Source organism: Hippopotamus amphibius, chromosome 6 (assembly GCF_030028045.1).
Source record: "Hippopotamus amphibius kiboko isolate mHipAmp2 chromosome 6, mHipAmp2.hap2, whole genome shotgun sequence".
In the NCBI taxonomy this organism is placed as follows: Eukaryota; Metazoa; Chordata; class Mammalia; order Artiodactyla; family Hippopotamidae; genus Hippopotamus; species Hippopotamus amphibius.
Genome location: NC_080191.1, coordinates 83,624,153 through 83,640,862, shown reverse-complemented (window position 1 = coordinate 83,640,862; position 16,710 = coordinate 83,624,153). Strand labels below are relative to the sequence as shown.

General features: G+C 44.3%; 1 protein-coding gene across 2 annotated transcripts in view; it reads right to left on the bottom strand.

The window, feature by feature from the left end:
- Positions 1-4,273, bottom strand: part of B3GAT2 (beta-1,3-glucuronyltransferase 2) — a 97,113-nt gene extending 92,840 nt beyond the window's left edge. For both annotated transcript variants that reach the window (XM_057738328.1, XM_057738327.1), the window contains exon 1: positions 3,680-4,273. In XM_057738328.1, coding sequence (XP_057594311.1) covers positions 3,680-4,273 — 594 coding nt within the window. The remainder of the gene's footprint in view (positions 1-3,679) is intronic.
- Between the last annotated feature and the right edge of the window lie 12,437 nt (positions 4,274-16,710).

The following is a 16,710-nucleotide window of genomic DNA, read 5'->3' as shown; positions in this document are numbered from 1 at the left end:
GCGAGCTGCATGTAAAGGGCGGAACATATAAATAAATGATCAGAAAAGAGCAGGACGCACTTGTCCTCACCCCTCCCCTCCAACCTGCCCAGCACACACACAGCTTAACTGCGCCCAACTCAACATCCAAACAAAGGGCCTCTCTAGTTCAGCTCTTGCCAGAAATGTCTTCCAAATGCAGTCTCATTAACTAAGCCCTTTCCTGAGCCCCTAAAGCACTTCAAAGTCAGCTTGTCTTCCAGCCTCACCTCGTTAAATTTAAAGTTAAATTTTTAAAAGTTTCTTTTCCTTGCTTGGAAAGTGCTATTTTTTAATCTTTTAACTTTACTGGTTTCCCAAGGTGAAAGCAACTTCACCTGAAAAGCAGACACTTTAAACTCAAGAAAGCTTGGAAGGTTTTCTAGCAAAGGACAGAAATCTGATCAATAGTGTTATTGAAAATGTGACCAGCTATAGTCCCATTTGTCTGTGGCTATTGCTTTTATGAAAGCCGTGTAAATCCTTTGCAAATAAGCTTTTCCCGAGAGCTAGATCGATGGGGTGTGCAGGCTGCAGGCAGCAGGATTACCTGTGAGCCACAGTGTAAAACCCCATCAAGGCCACAGGAAGAGGACTGGCTGAGCTACTGGCAACTTGGAAAACTCCAAGCACCTCCTCCTTCGGACAGCCCAGCTTCTGTGGCTACAATTCACACCGCTTCATTTGCAAATAGATTTGGCTATTAAACGTAGGGTTGCTCGATGCAAGTATTTCTTTCCTGGCAGCACAGCTCAGTTGAAAGGAGAGCCTGAAAATTAGCTAGCTGGATGGGAGAAGAAAGCTCCATTCCAGTTACCAAGGAGGAATAATTGCACACAGAGAGCCTGTTGCGCCTTCAATTTAATTTGGAGACCTTTCATCTTTTACTTTCCTTCATTTGCAGCCAAGGCTTAGTGAGCTAATTTGTACCTGGTTCATTTTCCTCCTTTTATCTTATCTAGGTTAACATCAACTATGGAAATGAGAAGCACATGAATAAAAGATGAAGCCTGACTCGTGACATTCTTTCCTTAGGTACTGAGAATTACTTAAAAGTAATTTGTGAGCACACATTATAAAGGGCTGAGATATACGCCTGGCCCTACAGCATCCCTGATCAGCATCTTCCCTCCCCCCGAAGAGCAGTAGTTTTTAGATATTTTAACTGGTCCTACCTTTTCTCCAAGAGAACAATGTCTAGACTGCAATCCACATGGAATCATTAATCCTGGAACTGGTGGAGGGCAGGCCATCCCATTAATGCACAAGACTAAGGATGTATAAATTCCACTAATCTGACTTTTCAGAGAGTTCAACCCTGCTTGCCATGCAAAGAAAAGAATGTGCTATAGAAAAGAAAACTGAATGTCTCAACATATATGCCTGGTGAACAGATAAATACCTACTCTGTCCCCAAATGCTGTGTTGGGGGAGGCGTGGTGGGTGAGAATGGGATTAGTCCTAAAGTTCTTGCCTGGGATGAACCTCTAGAAGTTGCAGAATTTGAATTCTAAGTGTACCATGCGTATTATGCTTTTTAAAAAATCCCTTCTGTTGTGTATTTTGTATACTTGGCACCTCTCCATAAATAAGAGTTGCACATGCTAAGTTTATTTTGAATATTTCATTGCTTTCAACTGTACAAAATGTTAGTGTCTTGAAAGTCTTGTGTCTTTCTTCCTATATAGTTTCCTCTAGGCCAATGCTATTTTTTCTCCTTACCCTCGCCTCTTTCTTTTATCTTCTCTCTCTCTTTTTCCCCGCATGGACGGATGATCTTGGTGCTTCATATCCACCACCAACAAACTTTCCTTTCAGTTTGGGAAGCATCAAAGGAAGACTGTTGTTCTGAGCCGTTTCCCTGCCTGTCTGTGCCAACTCTTCCATTCAACCCAACACCTCACACCAACCAGCTAGAAGCTGGAAGAAACTGAAAACTACTGCCCTTCATAGCCCGTCCCCCCAAAAGGTGAATTAATAATAATGTGCACTATTTTGCTTATACAAGACCACACATTTTCACAGGTAATGCAACTTCCAAGTTGTAGAAGAACAAAAAAGAGACTTTGGGGTTTGAAATGATGGTGTACTGAATATGTAATGGTCTTTGCTTCAGAATACAAACCACATCTTTTGGGGGCAAGAGTACACAAGCAGGATCACAATAAAAAACCAACTTAAAAAATCAGATGATATCTTTAATCGTGGTTATAATAAAGACCATACTATACGATGACAAGCTTATTAATTTCTTTGGGGAAAAAAAAAAACACGGAAAGAAAGCTCGCCATCGTGAAAGCATGGAAAAGAAGAGATGGGAGCAAAGACTGGTCCTTTTATTCATGAAGCAGGAGAGGATGAACAGAAATGAAGGCAGCAGTTGCCCTTCAGAAACGGATTTTTAAAGCCACACAGGCAGAAAAATTAAGCTGGAGAGGCACAGAGTAGCTCCATCCTGAGGTTATCAAAGCCAAACTGAGATATTAGGATGAAAGCATGGGACGTTTGTGATTTCTAGAATGGACAGATTGTCCAGTTTACTTAGGGGAAGGGGAGGGATGATGGAGTCTCAGAGGCAGGAGGTCAAGAATTTGGGGGAGAAAGGGAACAGTCCCATGGGATGTCAAAAAGTCCAAAAGTTTTTCCAAAATATTTGTGGAGGAGGAACAAGACAACTGACAAAACCATGCAACCCAGCCACATGTGCAGAACGCGCAACCCGTGTGCACACACTCAAGCTGCAAAATACCAGCCTCAAGAACTAACACCTTTCCTAACCCGGTGCCTGCTGGCTCTGTGCACCTGTGACCTCCAAGGGAAACTGTGCCATCCCAGCAGCAGTGGGCTGGGTCTCGCTTAGGACCTCACGGCGAGGACCGGGATGCAATGGTCCGGTGCATGAGTGACCAAAGAGGGGCCTAGAGGAGGGTCAGGAACCGGGCAGTCCAGCTGACACCTCAGGCTGCGGAAAGACAGAACCATAGGACAGGGCAGTCTTAAGTCACTTGCTAGAGGGTTTCCTTGAAAAAGAGGTCATGTTTAGAGTCAGAAAGGGCCTTTTAGGGGTGCAGGAAGAGGTGGAAGTAGGACCCCCTAGACGTCAGTATTTTCACTAATAACCACTGCGTGCCAGCAGACTGTATGAGAGAAGTGTGTCTGTGCTGATTTTTAGTCTCCATATCCACCGTCCTCTTGATACGGTTCTAGACTCAGAATCACACCTGTGTGCGCTGAAGGGCCTCGGAGAGCACGCAGCCCGCCCCGCGATGCTCAGGGTCGCTCCCGGATCTCTCTGGCAGGTCGGCCCCACGGGGCTCCACCCTCAGGCGGGCCAGAGCCCAGTTCCTGGAAATCATCCCCGCGCCTCACACCTGCGCCACCACCGCCTCCCAATCGCGGGGCCGGTGTGTGTGTGTGGGGGGGGGAGGGTGGGGGACAGCAAAGCCCCCCTCCCCCAGACTCCCTCGCGGAGTCACAGTGGTCCTCCCACCCCCTCCACCCACGGAGCCAGCGGCGGGCTGCGGAGCTCTGCGCCCGGAGTCCCGCGTGGGCGCCCGGGGAGGTGAGCGCTGCCCAGCGCGGCGGCGGCAGGACCCGCACGCGGGGGTCCCCACCGCCCGCCAGCCTGCCCGCCCCCCGGCGGGGGCGCGCCGGCCGCTACCTCTTGGAAGAGCTCCAGACTGTAGGTGTTGTCGTCGTCGGCGAAGAAGAGCACGCCGGGCTGCGCGCGCTGCTGCCCGTGCCTCTGGCGCAGCCAGGCCAGGCCGGCGTTGCGCTGCTCAGTGGCGCGCGGCAGCCCGGGCCGCTTGTAGCGCCGCGGCGTGGGCACGTGCAGGTGCGTGCTGGGCAGCCCCGCGCGCGCCAGGAAGCGGCTCACCAGCTCGCTGCGCGCCGCCGCGTCCTCCACCAGGATCCAGTGCAGCTGCGCCACCTGGCGGAACGTGTTGGCCAGGCGAGTCAGCTCGGCCTTCTGCACCGGGCGGCTGTAGGTGGGCGTGATGGCATAGATGGTGGGCAGCGGCGGCTCGGGCGGCGGCGGCGGCGGCCGCGACTCGTGGCGCTGCTCCCGGCCGCGCCCCGCGCCGCCCCGGCGGAGCGGGAGTCGGGCGCCCGCGCGCCCCCCAGCGTAGGGCGAGGAGTAGGGGCGCGGGGTGAGCGGGGGCGCGGGCCTACGCGTGTCCACGTCGAGCATGATGATGAGAATCAGGATCCAGGGCAGGAGGATGAAGAAGCGGCTGAACAGCGCGGACTTCATGGTGAGCTCTCCCCACCCCCGGCCTCTCGGACGCCCCGCCCGGGGGCGAGCCAGGGGACCCCAGCTCGCAGTTTGGACGGCTGCGGCGCCCGCGCTCAGGAAGCCCCGGCCCGCGCGCTCTGCATGGGGTGGGTGGCGGGGCGCTGCGGGGGGCGCGGAGCCGCGCGTGGGGGATCCGCGCAGGTGCCGAGGAGCTCCAGCTACAGGGCGTGCAGGCTGGTGGGCGGCGATGCCCCTGCTCCGGGAAGTCGGCGAGAAGGGGTACTCGGTCCAGCTGCGCGCTGCCGACCCCAGAGTTGTGCGGAGCGCGAGGAAGGCGGTGATCCCCCTGCGTTCTTTCCGAAGAGTGGGAGCTGGGAGCCGTCCCGCGCGGCGCTGCGGGCAAAGGGGCTCCAGCCGTGGGCCCCCAGTATGCTGTCGGGGGCACCTTCGAGGGCGGGGGGCAGGCGCCGAGGGCTTTCCTCCGTCACATCCCAGCCCCGGCAGCGAGGACCGGGGGCGACGCCGGGGATGTCGTGCGCTCAGCTCTCTGGCGCGCCGCAGCGGAAGCCTGCACTCCGGTCCCTCGCTCTGCTCTGCTCTTCGCAGAACCTCTCCCGGCTCCGGCAGCAAGATCCCAAAGCCAGGGAAGAAAGAAAAAGCGAGGGGCGGGGGCGCTGCAGACTCCAGCGTTCTCCCAGTCCTCCTGTGGGGAGACAGCAACGCTGCTACTGGTGGAGAGGGGCTGCGAGGGGGAGGTGGGGAGGGGGCCTGGCAAGCCGGCTCCGGAGGCGGCTGCAACACCGCCGAGGGGGAGCGGGAGGAGGGTCCCCGCGGGGCGCCACGGCCTCGGGGAGGGGGTGGATGCTTGCTCGTCCGTCTCCGCGCGCTCTTCGCTTTCTGAAATGCTGCAAGGTCTTTGGAGACCAGCCAGGAAAAACCCAGGCACGTGTGGAAAACTCAAGAGACCTCGGATGGGGAGTGAGAGGAGAGGGGAGGCGGGAGAGGGCGAAGGATATCTTCCCTGGCGCCTGGCCGCCGGGTTCGTGTGCTGGGAGTGAACCGCACAGCGCGGACGAAAAGCGCTTTCACCCACAGGCAGAGATCAATAGAGCCCCGGGAGACGGAGGGGTGCCTACATGGGTGTTCCACCTGTGAGGTGGCCCCGAAGAAAGAATCAATCTGAACGTTTGCTGGCTGAGTGCAGTTAGATCATTGCGGGAAAATTCCTAAAACTCTAGCTGAGTATGTTGAACTTATTTTCCTTCGGTAATTTGGAGTCACAGATCCTCACAGTTCGTTACCATCGGAATTATTCCGTTTGACCCTCCCAGGGATTCTTTCGAGGAGGCCTGGGAAGTGGAATCACCTTCATTTTCTGGATGGAGAAGCTGGGGCTCAGCGTGTAAAATGATTTCTCCCAGGTCGGTGGCGACGGCCCAGTGGAAACGGGACGTGGGTGCCCCGAGTCTAGCCAGTGACTTCCTCGCTGCGTGGCCTGTAGAAGCCACTCCGGACACAGCCCCACCGGCGGGCCGAACCCCCTGGATGTAAACATGGTGCATTCGAAACCAAACGGAGCGCACGGTGACATGTGGAACCATAACAGTGTCTGGAAGACACGAGTAAACCTAGGCACTTGGTTCGGATTTTTTCTGTGTAGCGGACCCACTAGCTGAGTCCCTGGCTGTCTCTGATGCACGGGGATGAATGAGGAGGGACCACGCTCCGCAGTCACGCCCCGGGGAGGTGCTTGTAGAGCAGCGGGAAAGTCTCTCCCCCCCCTCCCCCGCCCCAGCCTATGATAAATAATTTCTGAGCCCATCTTCCCTCTGCTGTCTGTCTTCCTCAGTCTCGTTCACAAATAAATCCCAGCGATCGCGCTCTGAGTGTGGGCGCGGGGAGCGCTCTGGGACGGAGGCCGCCTCTGTCCGGCGGTTCTGACACTCCTGGTTTTCTCAGCCCTGCCCTGGCTGCACCCGCCAGTCCTCCGGCCTTGGCGCCTCGGTGCATTTCCCTAACTTCCGGCCCAGAATCTGAAGCCCCAGAGTGAAATTTATATATCAAACCCCGCCCACCACCCTCGCAAGGGCTAACCTTCTCTTCCACCTCCCCAGTATCACCTACAGCTTACACTTTAAATCGGTAGATCAGTGCCTCCAAGACATAGGAAACGGTGAATCCATCAGACCCCTTCCCATGTTCGCGGATAGCTTAATGGGCCTTTGAAAATAACACCACCTCTGGAAAAGTCAGGCCCCGGGGGTGTGCCCCAGGAAGTCAAGGTCAACATCTTGGGGGCGGAGGAGGGACGAGGGTGGGGGAGGGAATTCAGTGGAGGCTTTTCTCAAATACTGGAAAGCACCACACACCCCTGCCCAGTCTGCAAAGATTACTGAAGTTTCTTTCATCCTGTTGAAATTTTTTTAATTGAAGAGAAATGCCTTGTTTGTTACCTGTAGTACAGTTGGAGTGGTTACAGAATTATACTTAAAATCAACACTAACCTTCTAGTAGGGACCTCTTGGTTATTCCCTCTGCACCATAAAACCTATTTCCTAATTGTTTCTTTTCCAGTAACCAGGGCTGTTCAGAGATGAGACATTTTCAAAATCAAAGTTTGGAATTTATCGATATTTTGAGATTTTGACTGGGGCCCAGGATTCACAGGTGTCATACAACACAACACTTAACCAGCACACCCATATCCGAGAGGTCCATGCATCTTTTTCATTATCCTTAGTCAGAATTTCACCCAGGTTTACATCATCTAATCATCTGTTGGAAGCATCATGGTTCTTGGAGTCAGGTAGACCTGGGTTTGATTCCTAGCTGGGTTGCTTGGGAAACTTAGGAAGTCAATGAGCTTTTCAAAGCCTGTTTCCTCATATGGAAAATGGACTTAAGGAAACATTCTCCATTGAAATCTTGTAAGGATTAAATAGGCTAAATTAGGTAAAGTATTTTGCAAAGGAGCTGGCTTTATGCAGGCAGTCAATAAATGGTATTTAAATATGGGTTAACACTTCCTCAAAGGAACATCTTACCCCAGGGGATCTGTGTAATGGTCATGAAATAAGGCCCCCACCTGTGGAGAAGATGTTGGTGCCTGTGGTAGAGTCTTCCCAGGTTGGGGTAGAGTGGGGGGAAAGAGGAAATCAACTTACCCCAATACAAGGTGCTCCTTGTCACACAATAAGGATGACATGATTAGAAGTGACATTTATTTCCAATGACTGAATATGCCATATTGTTTTACATTCAGTGACTCAAAAATGTGGACCCACATCTTTCATGATCAAATCTGAGCAAAGATATAAAGATATAAAATTATAAAGAATGTCAATTTGAAGCCTAAAAGACTTTCAAGTACAAAAATGTATCATGCTTTAAAAACATTGAGAGAGTTTGTCAGGTGCTAGAACAGAAACAGCTTCTTTACATAGAAGCATGAAGAAAATGTCATTTTTCTGAAGCATAATCACTGGTAGCTATAGTACTTTTCCATATTGTTTATAATATTCCTACATGAAACCATTTAAACCTGATCTGTGGCTGATAATGAAGGTTGTTGAAAAGCCGCTAGAGTAATGAAAATGATTACCTAACTTCAGAGCTTCTGTACACCCTCTTGATGTTTATTTTCATCTAATCCCTCTAATTATTTGTGTAGCAAAGTGAGCATTGCTTCATCTGTACTAATGATGCCTTGCATTGCTGGCATCAGCTACTGTGTTTCAGCATTCAGCTGTTGTTCTCAAATAAACAACCAAAGGTTAAAAAAAAAAACCTCATCTGGGGAGTTAACAAAAAACATATTGCATAATCAGTAAACATTTACGTTTTGCCTTGGTGAGTAATATGCAACTGTTATTTAGGCAGCAAAAAGATTGCAGCCGGCTTAGTGATCCATATAGAACTGATCCTATTTGACATGTGAGCCTGGGGTTCTGCTGGTGTGACTAAATCAACCTTCACGTGAGCGTCTGGGAACATCCTTGATGTTCTTGGTCAAGTGAGAAGGAGATCAGGAAAAAAAAATCTATGCACAAGTAGGTATTTGTAAATATCTGTATGATAATATTATGGGTATGCAGATCAGGTTGTAAAAAGAATCAACTAACTCGTGGGATTAATAATGTAATGGGAAAGGTATTGATAATCAATACCCACTTGCATGTGAACATAAATATTTTCTGATAAAATATCAGATCCAATTACACGAAAGAATGATGTCAAAATAAATAATTCTAATAGTTGCAGATTCCAGGGATACATGACAGTTTCATTGATAACTGTCAGAAAAATGACATCCAAACCACAACTTAAATGGCTCATTTGGTTTATTTTATTTTCATGCAGTTTTGGCCTAGAATTGTTGTAAATTTTGATGCTTCCTTAAAATTTTAGACATTTGCAGCTATTATGTACAAAATGTGACATTAGAAGTAGTTTGTCAGTAAAACTCTTTATAGGATAGGTTGGGATTAAATTTATTCGGTAAAAGTGGTTTTCTCAAAAATTAAGTTGGCACTTTATCCTTACAATTTTATTGAAAAATAATTGCATTTAGTTTGAATAATAGCTGAAGATAAAACATGCCAGTGTTCCTCCTTTTCTCTTTACTAATGAATTAGGATGCACAAAAAACCAATAAAACATGCATAATGCATATTAGCATCCTTTATATCTTTTTCCCTCACGATCTTAAATATTGGCATTTACATTAAAATGGTAATTCGTTAGAAACAAGATTTTACTGTAAAACTGCATAATCTACCTTCACAGTTGTCATAAGACTCAAAAGAAACAATGCAGATGAAAATATTTTAAACACTGTTAAGTCATTTATACATGCAAAATACAATGAAACAAGATTGGCTATGAGTTGGTAATTGTTGAAGCTGGGATATTACCCATGGGGGTTCCTAATATTATTGGATATATTTATACGTTTCAAATTTTACATAATTAAAGGTTAAACTACATAAGTGATTATGTACTACTGTTTGTTTACCAAGGTGGGACTGGGTAGTTAGGTAGATTATCCCATATCTCATGGAATCAGTCTCCTGGTCCAGAGACTAGGTCAGTCAGTTAAACAGTTATGTCCTATTTCAGGAGGCAGTAGTCTAGGTGGAGGTTGTGGGGGTGGGGCATCTAAATTAGGCCTTTACATAGTGCGAATAACAGTCATTTAATAAGGAGCATGTCTATGGAAACAAAAGAAAAACAAAGGTTAATGATTAGAACAAAGTATAAACTCAATTTTTGAGTCCAGAGAGCAGTTGGTCAAGAAGATTTTTAGATGTTGGACTTGAAACATCTTTAGATGATGCAGTGTGGGCAGGTAGCAGCAATCTAATGATTTTTTTTGGGGGGGGGGTAATTTGACCATCTCTGGTGATGGTGTCAGGTGATACGCATCATGGTGAAATTTCTGAGTGGCCTACAGCAGGCATGAAGATTGTCTATTCACGAACTGTTGTGGTGACTTCCTTGAAATTTGTATCAAGTTATCCAGCTTCAGCTTGCAGGGATTCAGAAAAAAGGGCAGTTTTAGTTTTTAGTGATATAAGTCAAAAGGGTGAGAGAAAAATTGGAAATATTAATTATTGACAAAATGCATAAAATGGCAAGAACTAGATTACAAAGAGGAGAAAAAGCCCAGTGAGTGAACATGGCACTGTCCAACAACCATGAGGATGTGTTATAGCTTTTACTGAAGCAGGATTTTCCCCAATCACCCCCATTTTTAGCAAAGATAATCCAAGGAAGGTGAATTTGTTTGTAAAACAAGTCTACTCTTATGAAACTTGGCTTGACTATTTACATAAGTACAACAAGAATATTGATTTATCATATAGGCTCTTTTAAAGTCTGCTTTGCTGTAACTCTTAAAGAGGAGTCTCAGGAGAGTGGCAGAGATGGCAGAGTAGAAAAACCCTGAGCTCACCTTCTCTTACCAGCACAACAAAATCACAGCTATCTGCAGAGCAACCATCAATGAAAAAGACTGGAATTACCAGAAAAGATCTTCTACAACTAAAGACATAAAGAAGAAACCACAATGAGACAGGTAGGAGGGGCAGACTCACAGTATAATCAAGTCCCATATCTCTATGTGGGTGACCCACAAATGGGAGAATAATTATATTGCAGAGATTCTCCCACAGGAGTGAAAATTCTGAGCCCCACATTGGACTCCCCAACCCAGGGGTCCAGCACTAGGAAAAGGAGCCCACAGAGCATTTGGCTTTGAAGACCAGCGGAGCTTAGTTTTGGAAGCCCCACAGGACTGGGGGAACTAGACTTCACTCTTAAATGCCACACACACCATCTCACACACACCAGGACCCAGGGCAAAAGTGGTAGTTCACTAGGAACCTGAGCCAGACCTACCTGTTGGTCTTGGAGAGTCTCCTGCAACTCACCCCGGGGAGATAGATACTGGTGGCAGACATATTGGGGAACATTTTACTGCGTGAACACTGCTGCTGGTGGCTGTCATCTTGGCTCATTACTGCCAAGGCTTAGCCCCACTCAACAGCCTGTCAGCTCCAGTGCTGGGATGCCTCAGGTCAAATAATTATATGGTTGGGGACACAGCCCCACCCATCAGCTGCCTAAAGGATTCCTGAACCCACAGACTCTAGACTTGGTCCTGCCAGAGGGCCAGGACCCAGTTGCACCTACCAGTGGGCAGGCACCAGCCCTTCCCACCAGGAAGCCTGCACAAATCTCTAGATCAGCTTCACCTACCAGGGGGCAGACCCTTGACACTAGAAAACTACAGTCCCACAGTCTGCAGAGCCAGCCCCCCGCAGAAGTCCAGACCCTACACTGGGATCAGCTGGGCCCTGGCCCTGCCCCGTAGCAGGCCAGTGCAAGCTTTGGGACACCCAAGACCCCATGCTCAACTGTGTTAGGAATACCTCTTCACCAAAGATCTGAAATGAGCTCTGGGATCCAAGGGCCCTGCAGCCAGACTCCAGGAACCAGCTCTGCTGCCAGCAGTCCAGCTCAAACCCCAGGATCTGGCTTTACCTGCCAGTGGGGGGGCAATAGTTCCAGAGTCTTCAGGAGTCTGACTCTGCCCACCGGTAAGCCAGCGCTAGTCCAGGGGCTCTGAGGGTTCTGCTGCAAGCTGCCTTGTGATGAGGCTCCACTAAACAGCAGCATCTGCACAAGGTAGGGCCTGGCAACCAGCTGGGCTAGGGGCCATCCTAACCCATGAGACCCCCCACATAGTCAGCCCATCACACAGAAGGACCCATTCAGCTGTCTTAGAGGGAATCCCTAGAGCATACAGCTCAGGTGATGAGCATATAGCTGGGACGCATAGGATGTCTCCTACAGAGGGCAACTTCTCCAAGGTTGAGAAACATAATCTAATCTTCCACACACATAAACATATAAATAGCAACTTAGACAAAATGAGGCAGCTGAGAAACATGTTCCAGATGAGAAGCAAGATAAAACCCCAGAAAAGTAACTAAATGAAGTGGAGATAGGCAACCTACCTGGGAAAGAGTTTGGAGTAATGACCGTAAAGGTGATCAAAAAACTTGGGAGGAGAATGATGCACAGAGCAAGAAATTAGAGGTTTTTAACAACAAATTAGACAATATAAAAAACAACCAAACAGAGATGAAGAATACAATAACTGAAATGAAAAATATACAGAAGGAATCAACAGTAAACAATGAGCCAGAAGAATGGATCAGTGAGCTGGAAGGCAGAGTAGTGGAAATTTCTGCTGCTGAACTGAAAAAGGAATGAAAAGAAATGAGGACAGTTTAAGAGACCTCTGGGACAATATCAAGCAAACTAATATTCACATTGTATGTATCCCAGGAAGAGAAGGGAGAGAGAAAGGGCCTGAGAAAATATTTGGAGAAATAATAGCTGAAAACTTCACTAACCTGGGAAAGGAAATAGTCACCCAAGTCCAGGAAGCACAGAGAGTTCCATACAGGATTAACCTGCAGAGGAACACACCAAGACACATTGTAATCAAAATGACAAAAATTAAAGATAGACTATTAAAAGCAGCAAGGGAAAAGCAACAAATAACATACAAGGAAACTCCCATAAGCACATCAGCTGATTTTTTTAGCAGAAGTGCTGCAAGCAAGAAGGGATATATTTAAAGTGATGAAAAAGAAAAAATGACAACCAAGAATACTCTATCCAGCAAGGCTTTCTCCTTCAGATTTGGTGGAGAAATCAAAAGAATAACAGACAAGCAAAAGCTAAGAGTCCAGCACCACCAAACCAGCTTTACAACAAATGTTAAAGAATCTTCTCTAGGAAAAAGAAATGGCCACAACTAGAAACAAGAAAATTGAAAAATGAAAAAACTCACCAGTAAAGACAAACACAGAGTAAAGGTAAGAAATCATCCACACACAAAGATAGTATGGAGGTTAAAAGACAAAAGTTGTAAAAGCAACTGTATCCACAATAAGCAGTTAAGGGATACACAAAACAATGATATGTAAAATATGACATCAAAACAGTAATATTGAGGGGAAGAGAGAACAAATGCAGGGTTTTTAAAGTGCATTTGAAATGAAGAGATCAGCAGCTTAAAACAATCAAGTATATATATAGATTGTGATACAAAAACCTCATGGTAACTGCAAACCAAAAATCTATAACAGATATACAGACTAAAAAGAAAAAGGAATCCAAACATAACACTAAAGACAGTCATCAAATCACAAGAGGAGAGAACAAAAGGTGTGGGGGGGGGGAAGATCTTCAAAAACAAATGCAAAACAATGAATAAAACGGCAATAAGAACAAACATATTGATAATTATTTAAATGTAATGGACTAAATGTTCCAACTAAAAGACATAGACTGGCTGAATTGATACAAGAACAAGATCCTTGTACATGCTGCATACAAGAGACTCACTTCAGATCTGGAGACACACATAGACTGAAAGTGAGGGGATGGAAAAAGATATTCTGTGCAAATGGAAATCAAAAGAAAGCTGGAGTAGCAATACTTATATCATACAAAATAGACTTTAAGATAAAGACTGTTAGAAGAGACAAAGAAAGACACTACATAATGAACAAGGGATTAATCCAAGAAGAAGATTAATAACAATTGTAAATATCTGTGCATCCAACACAGGAGCACCTCAATATATAAGGCAAATGTTAACAGACATAAAAGGAGAAATCTGCAGTAGTACAATAATAGTGGGGCACTTTAACACACCAGTTACATTACTGGGCAGGTCATCCAGACAGAAAATCAATGAGGAAAGAGAGACCTTATATGACACATTAGAACAGATGGACTTAATTGATATTTATAGAGTGTTCCATCCGAAAGTCGCAGAATACACATTCTTTTCAAGTGCACGTGGACCATTCTCCAGGATAGATCACATGCTGGGCCACAAAGCAAGACTCAGTAAACTTAAGAAAATTGAAATCATATCAAATATCTTTTATGATCACAACACTATGAGACTAGAAATCAGCTACAAGAAAAAAACTGCAAAAAACATAAACACTTGGAGCTTAAACAATACGCTACCAAACAACCAATGGTTCACTGAAGAAATCAAAGAGGAAGTAAAAATACATAGAGACAATGAAAATATAATGATTCAAAGCCTATGATATGCAACAAAAGCAGTTCTAAGCTTACCTCAGAAAACACAAAAAAACTCAGCTCAACAAACTAACTTCACACTTAAATGAACTAGAGAAAGAGGACAAACAAGGCCCAAAGTTAGTAGAAGGAAAGAAGTCATAAAGATCACAGCAGAAATAAATGATGTAGAGACTAAGAAAATAATAGAAAAGATCAATGAAACTAAAAGCTGGTTCTTTGAAAAGTTAAACAAAATTGATAAACTTTTAGTCTGACTCATTAAGAAAAAAGGGAGAGCACCCAAATCAATAAAATTAGAAATGAAAAATGAGAAGTTATAACTGATACCACAGAGACACAAAGGACCATAAGAGACTCCTACAAGCAACTATATGCCAATAAAATGGACAACCTGGAAGAAATGGACAAATCCTTAGGAAAATACAATCTCCCAAGACTGAATCAAGAAGAAATAGAAAATATGAATAGACCAATCACAAGTACTGAAATTGAATCTGTGAGTAAAAAACTCCCAACAAACAAAAGTCCAGGAGCAGGTGGCTTCACATGTGAATTCTATCAAACATTTAGAGAAGAGTTAACACCTATTCTCCTCAAACTTCCAAAAAATTGCAGAGGGAGGAACACTCCCAAGCTCATTCTACAAGGCCATCATCACCCTGATTCCAAAACCAGACAATGAAAATTACACATCAATATCACTGATGAACATAGATGCAAAAATCCTCAACAAAATACTAGCAAACAGAATCCAACAACACATTAAGAGAATCATATACCATGATGAAGTGGGATTATCTCAGGGATGCAAGGATTCTTTAATGTATGCAAATCAATCAATGTGATATACCACATTAACTAATTGAAGAATAAAAACCTTATGATCCTCTCACTCTCTTAGAATAGACAGTTGCTCTGTAGTTAGTTGCAGCTTTGGGTGTGCCCATGGGAGGAGGTGAGCTCAGGGTCTTCCTACCCCACCACCTTGATCCCCAACCAAGTGGAGCTGATACTGTCATTTTAACTGAGAAAAAAATTAGATACTAGCTTTTCATCAGTATATTATTGAGCTCATTTAGAAAACTCTTATAAATAAATCCATTTCATCTTATTCATCTTTGACCTTGTAACATAAAAAATTTTTTTTTCCTGCAAACCTTCTTCAACTTCCTATATCCATCTAGGTTTTTTCCTTCTCTTTTCCATTTCTCATTTCTCATGACTGGAACAACCAGACATTTTATTTTAGGGCAAACTTAGTCTCTTTTTCCCTCAACAAAAACATGTCCTTCATATCTCATACATTTTTCTCTCTTTTTTTTAGATAAAAAATACATCCTACTTTCCTTTCAAACTTTGCATACAGAATTGTTTCCCTTCACCTTTCTGGTTTTAGTAGTTTCATTTACATATATTGATTGCCTGTCATATACTATTATAGCAAACTAACACATGTGAATATACCATTTCATAATTTATAGGCACATTCTTTTTCATAATGCAATTTTTCCACATGACAGAAAGGAACATGTGTATTAGCAGACTCAAATATCCTTTGTAAAATTAAAGTATTTAAAAATAAACTTATGTTTAGCAATCAGTGTTTCAGTATTTTATGTTAGTCAGAAAGGACCTAGATATTCAATGAATATCTGTCACTTTACTTAAATTACTACAACTTTAAGGTTTCAAGATACTAAAAAAGGTTTGGAAACTACTTTTAAGCAGACATGTTTTATAAAACATAATCATTATTGAGAAAGTTTATTTAAACTTTTATCCCACTTACATCCATTTAATTCACTTGTTTTAAACAATTACGCTTGAGCTGCTCATCAAAATTTCATGAGACATTAAACAAAGCTATCCATCATATTAAGTTACTTTTCTTGTAGACAAATCAGAAAAGTATGAAAAAAAAAAAAAACCCACACACAGAGAAGCAAAGAATCTAAAAGTTATAACACGGTCTTTTCCAAATTTTTTTTTCTTACTGCCTTGCTTGACATACATTAATAATTTATTTTTTATTGTATGTTTTGTTCTCATGTTGAATTTACAGTTTTACAATCTTAACCATCTAATAGAGATAACATAAGCTTGTTTGACTGGTAAGCCCAGGTGGAAGAATTTGTGTGACTGAAGTATATTTAATGTTGACAATTCTGAAGACATGCCTATTTTTATTAAGCCAACAAACTTAAATTAGCTTTTATTTACTGAAAATTATCCCAGATCACATGAACTTGAAAAACATTGGGGTTAATTTTTATATTTCTGAGGTTTATATGAATACTTAATTTATATAGCTCTTGTTTTCCTTTAACCAATTAAATAGAGCTCTTTTATAAATTAATTTTGGCAATATCATCTGGAGGTAAGAAAAAGATTACGTATATACAACATACATACATAGAAACACAGAGAGACAGAAACAGAGATCTTATAGTTTTCATTTTAAAGCTTAGCTGTGAGTTAGGTATAAACAGAGAAGCACAAAAGTTACTAATTTATATGAGTTGATGCTCACCTTTGTCTTATTAATTTTTTCCCTTTCAGTCTGATCTTCATAGGCAACAACAGGACATTTGCTGAGGATGGTGGATCTCTAAGAAATCATTTTAGATATAAAAGGCCAAATCTTGAAAGATATATCTATTTCAATGTGACTCTAAGCCAATAAGCCTTTTTATAGCTTAAAACCAGTAAGACTTTTAAAAATATATTTTTGAAATTATTTAATTTAATTAATTTTTGGCTGTGTTGGGTCTTCATTGCTGTGCACAGGCTTTCTCTAGTTGCGGAGCATGAGGGCT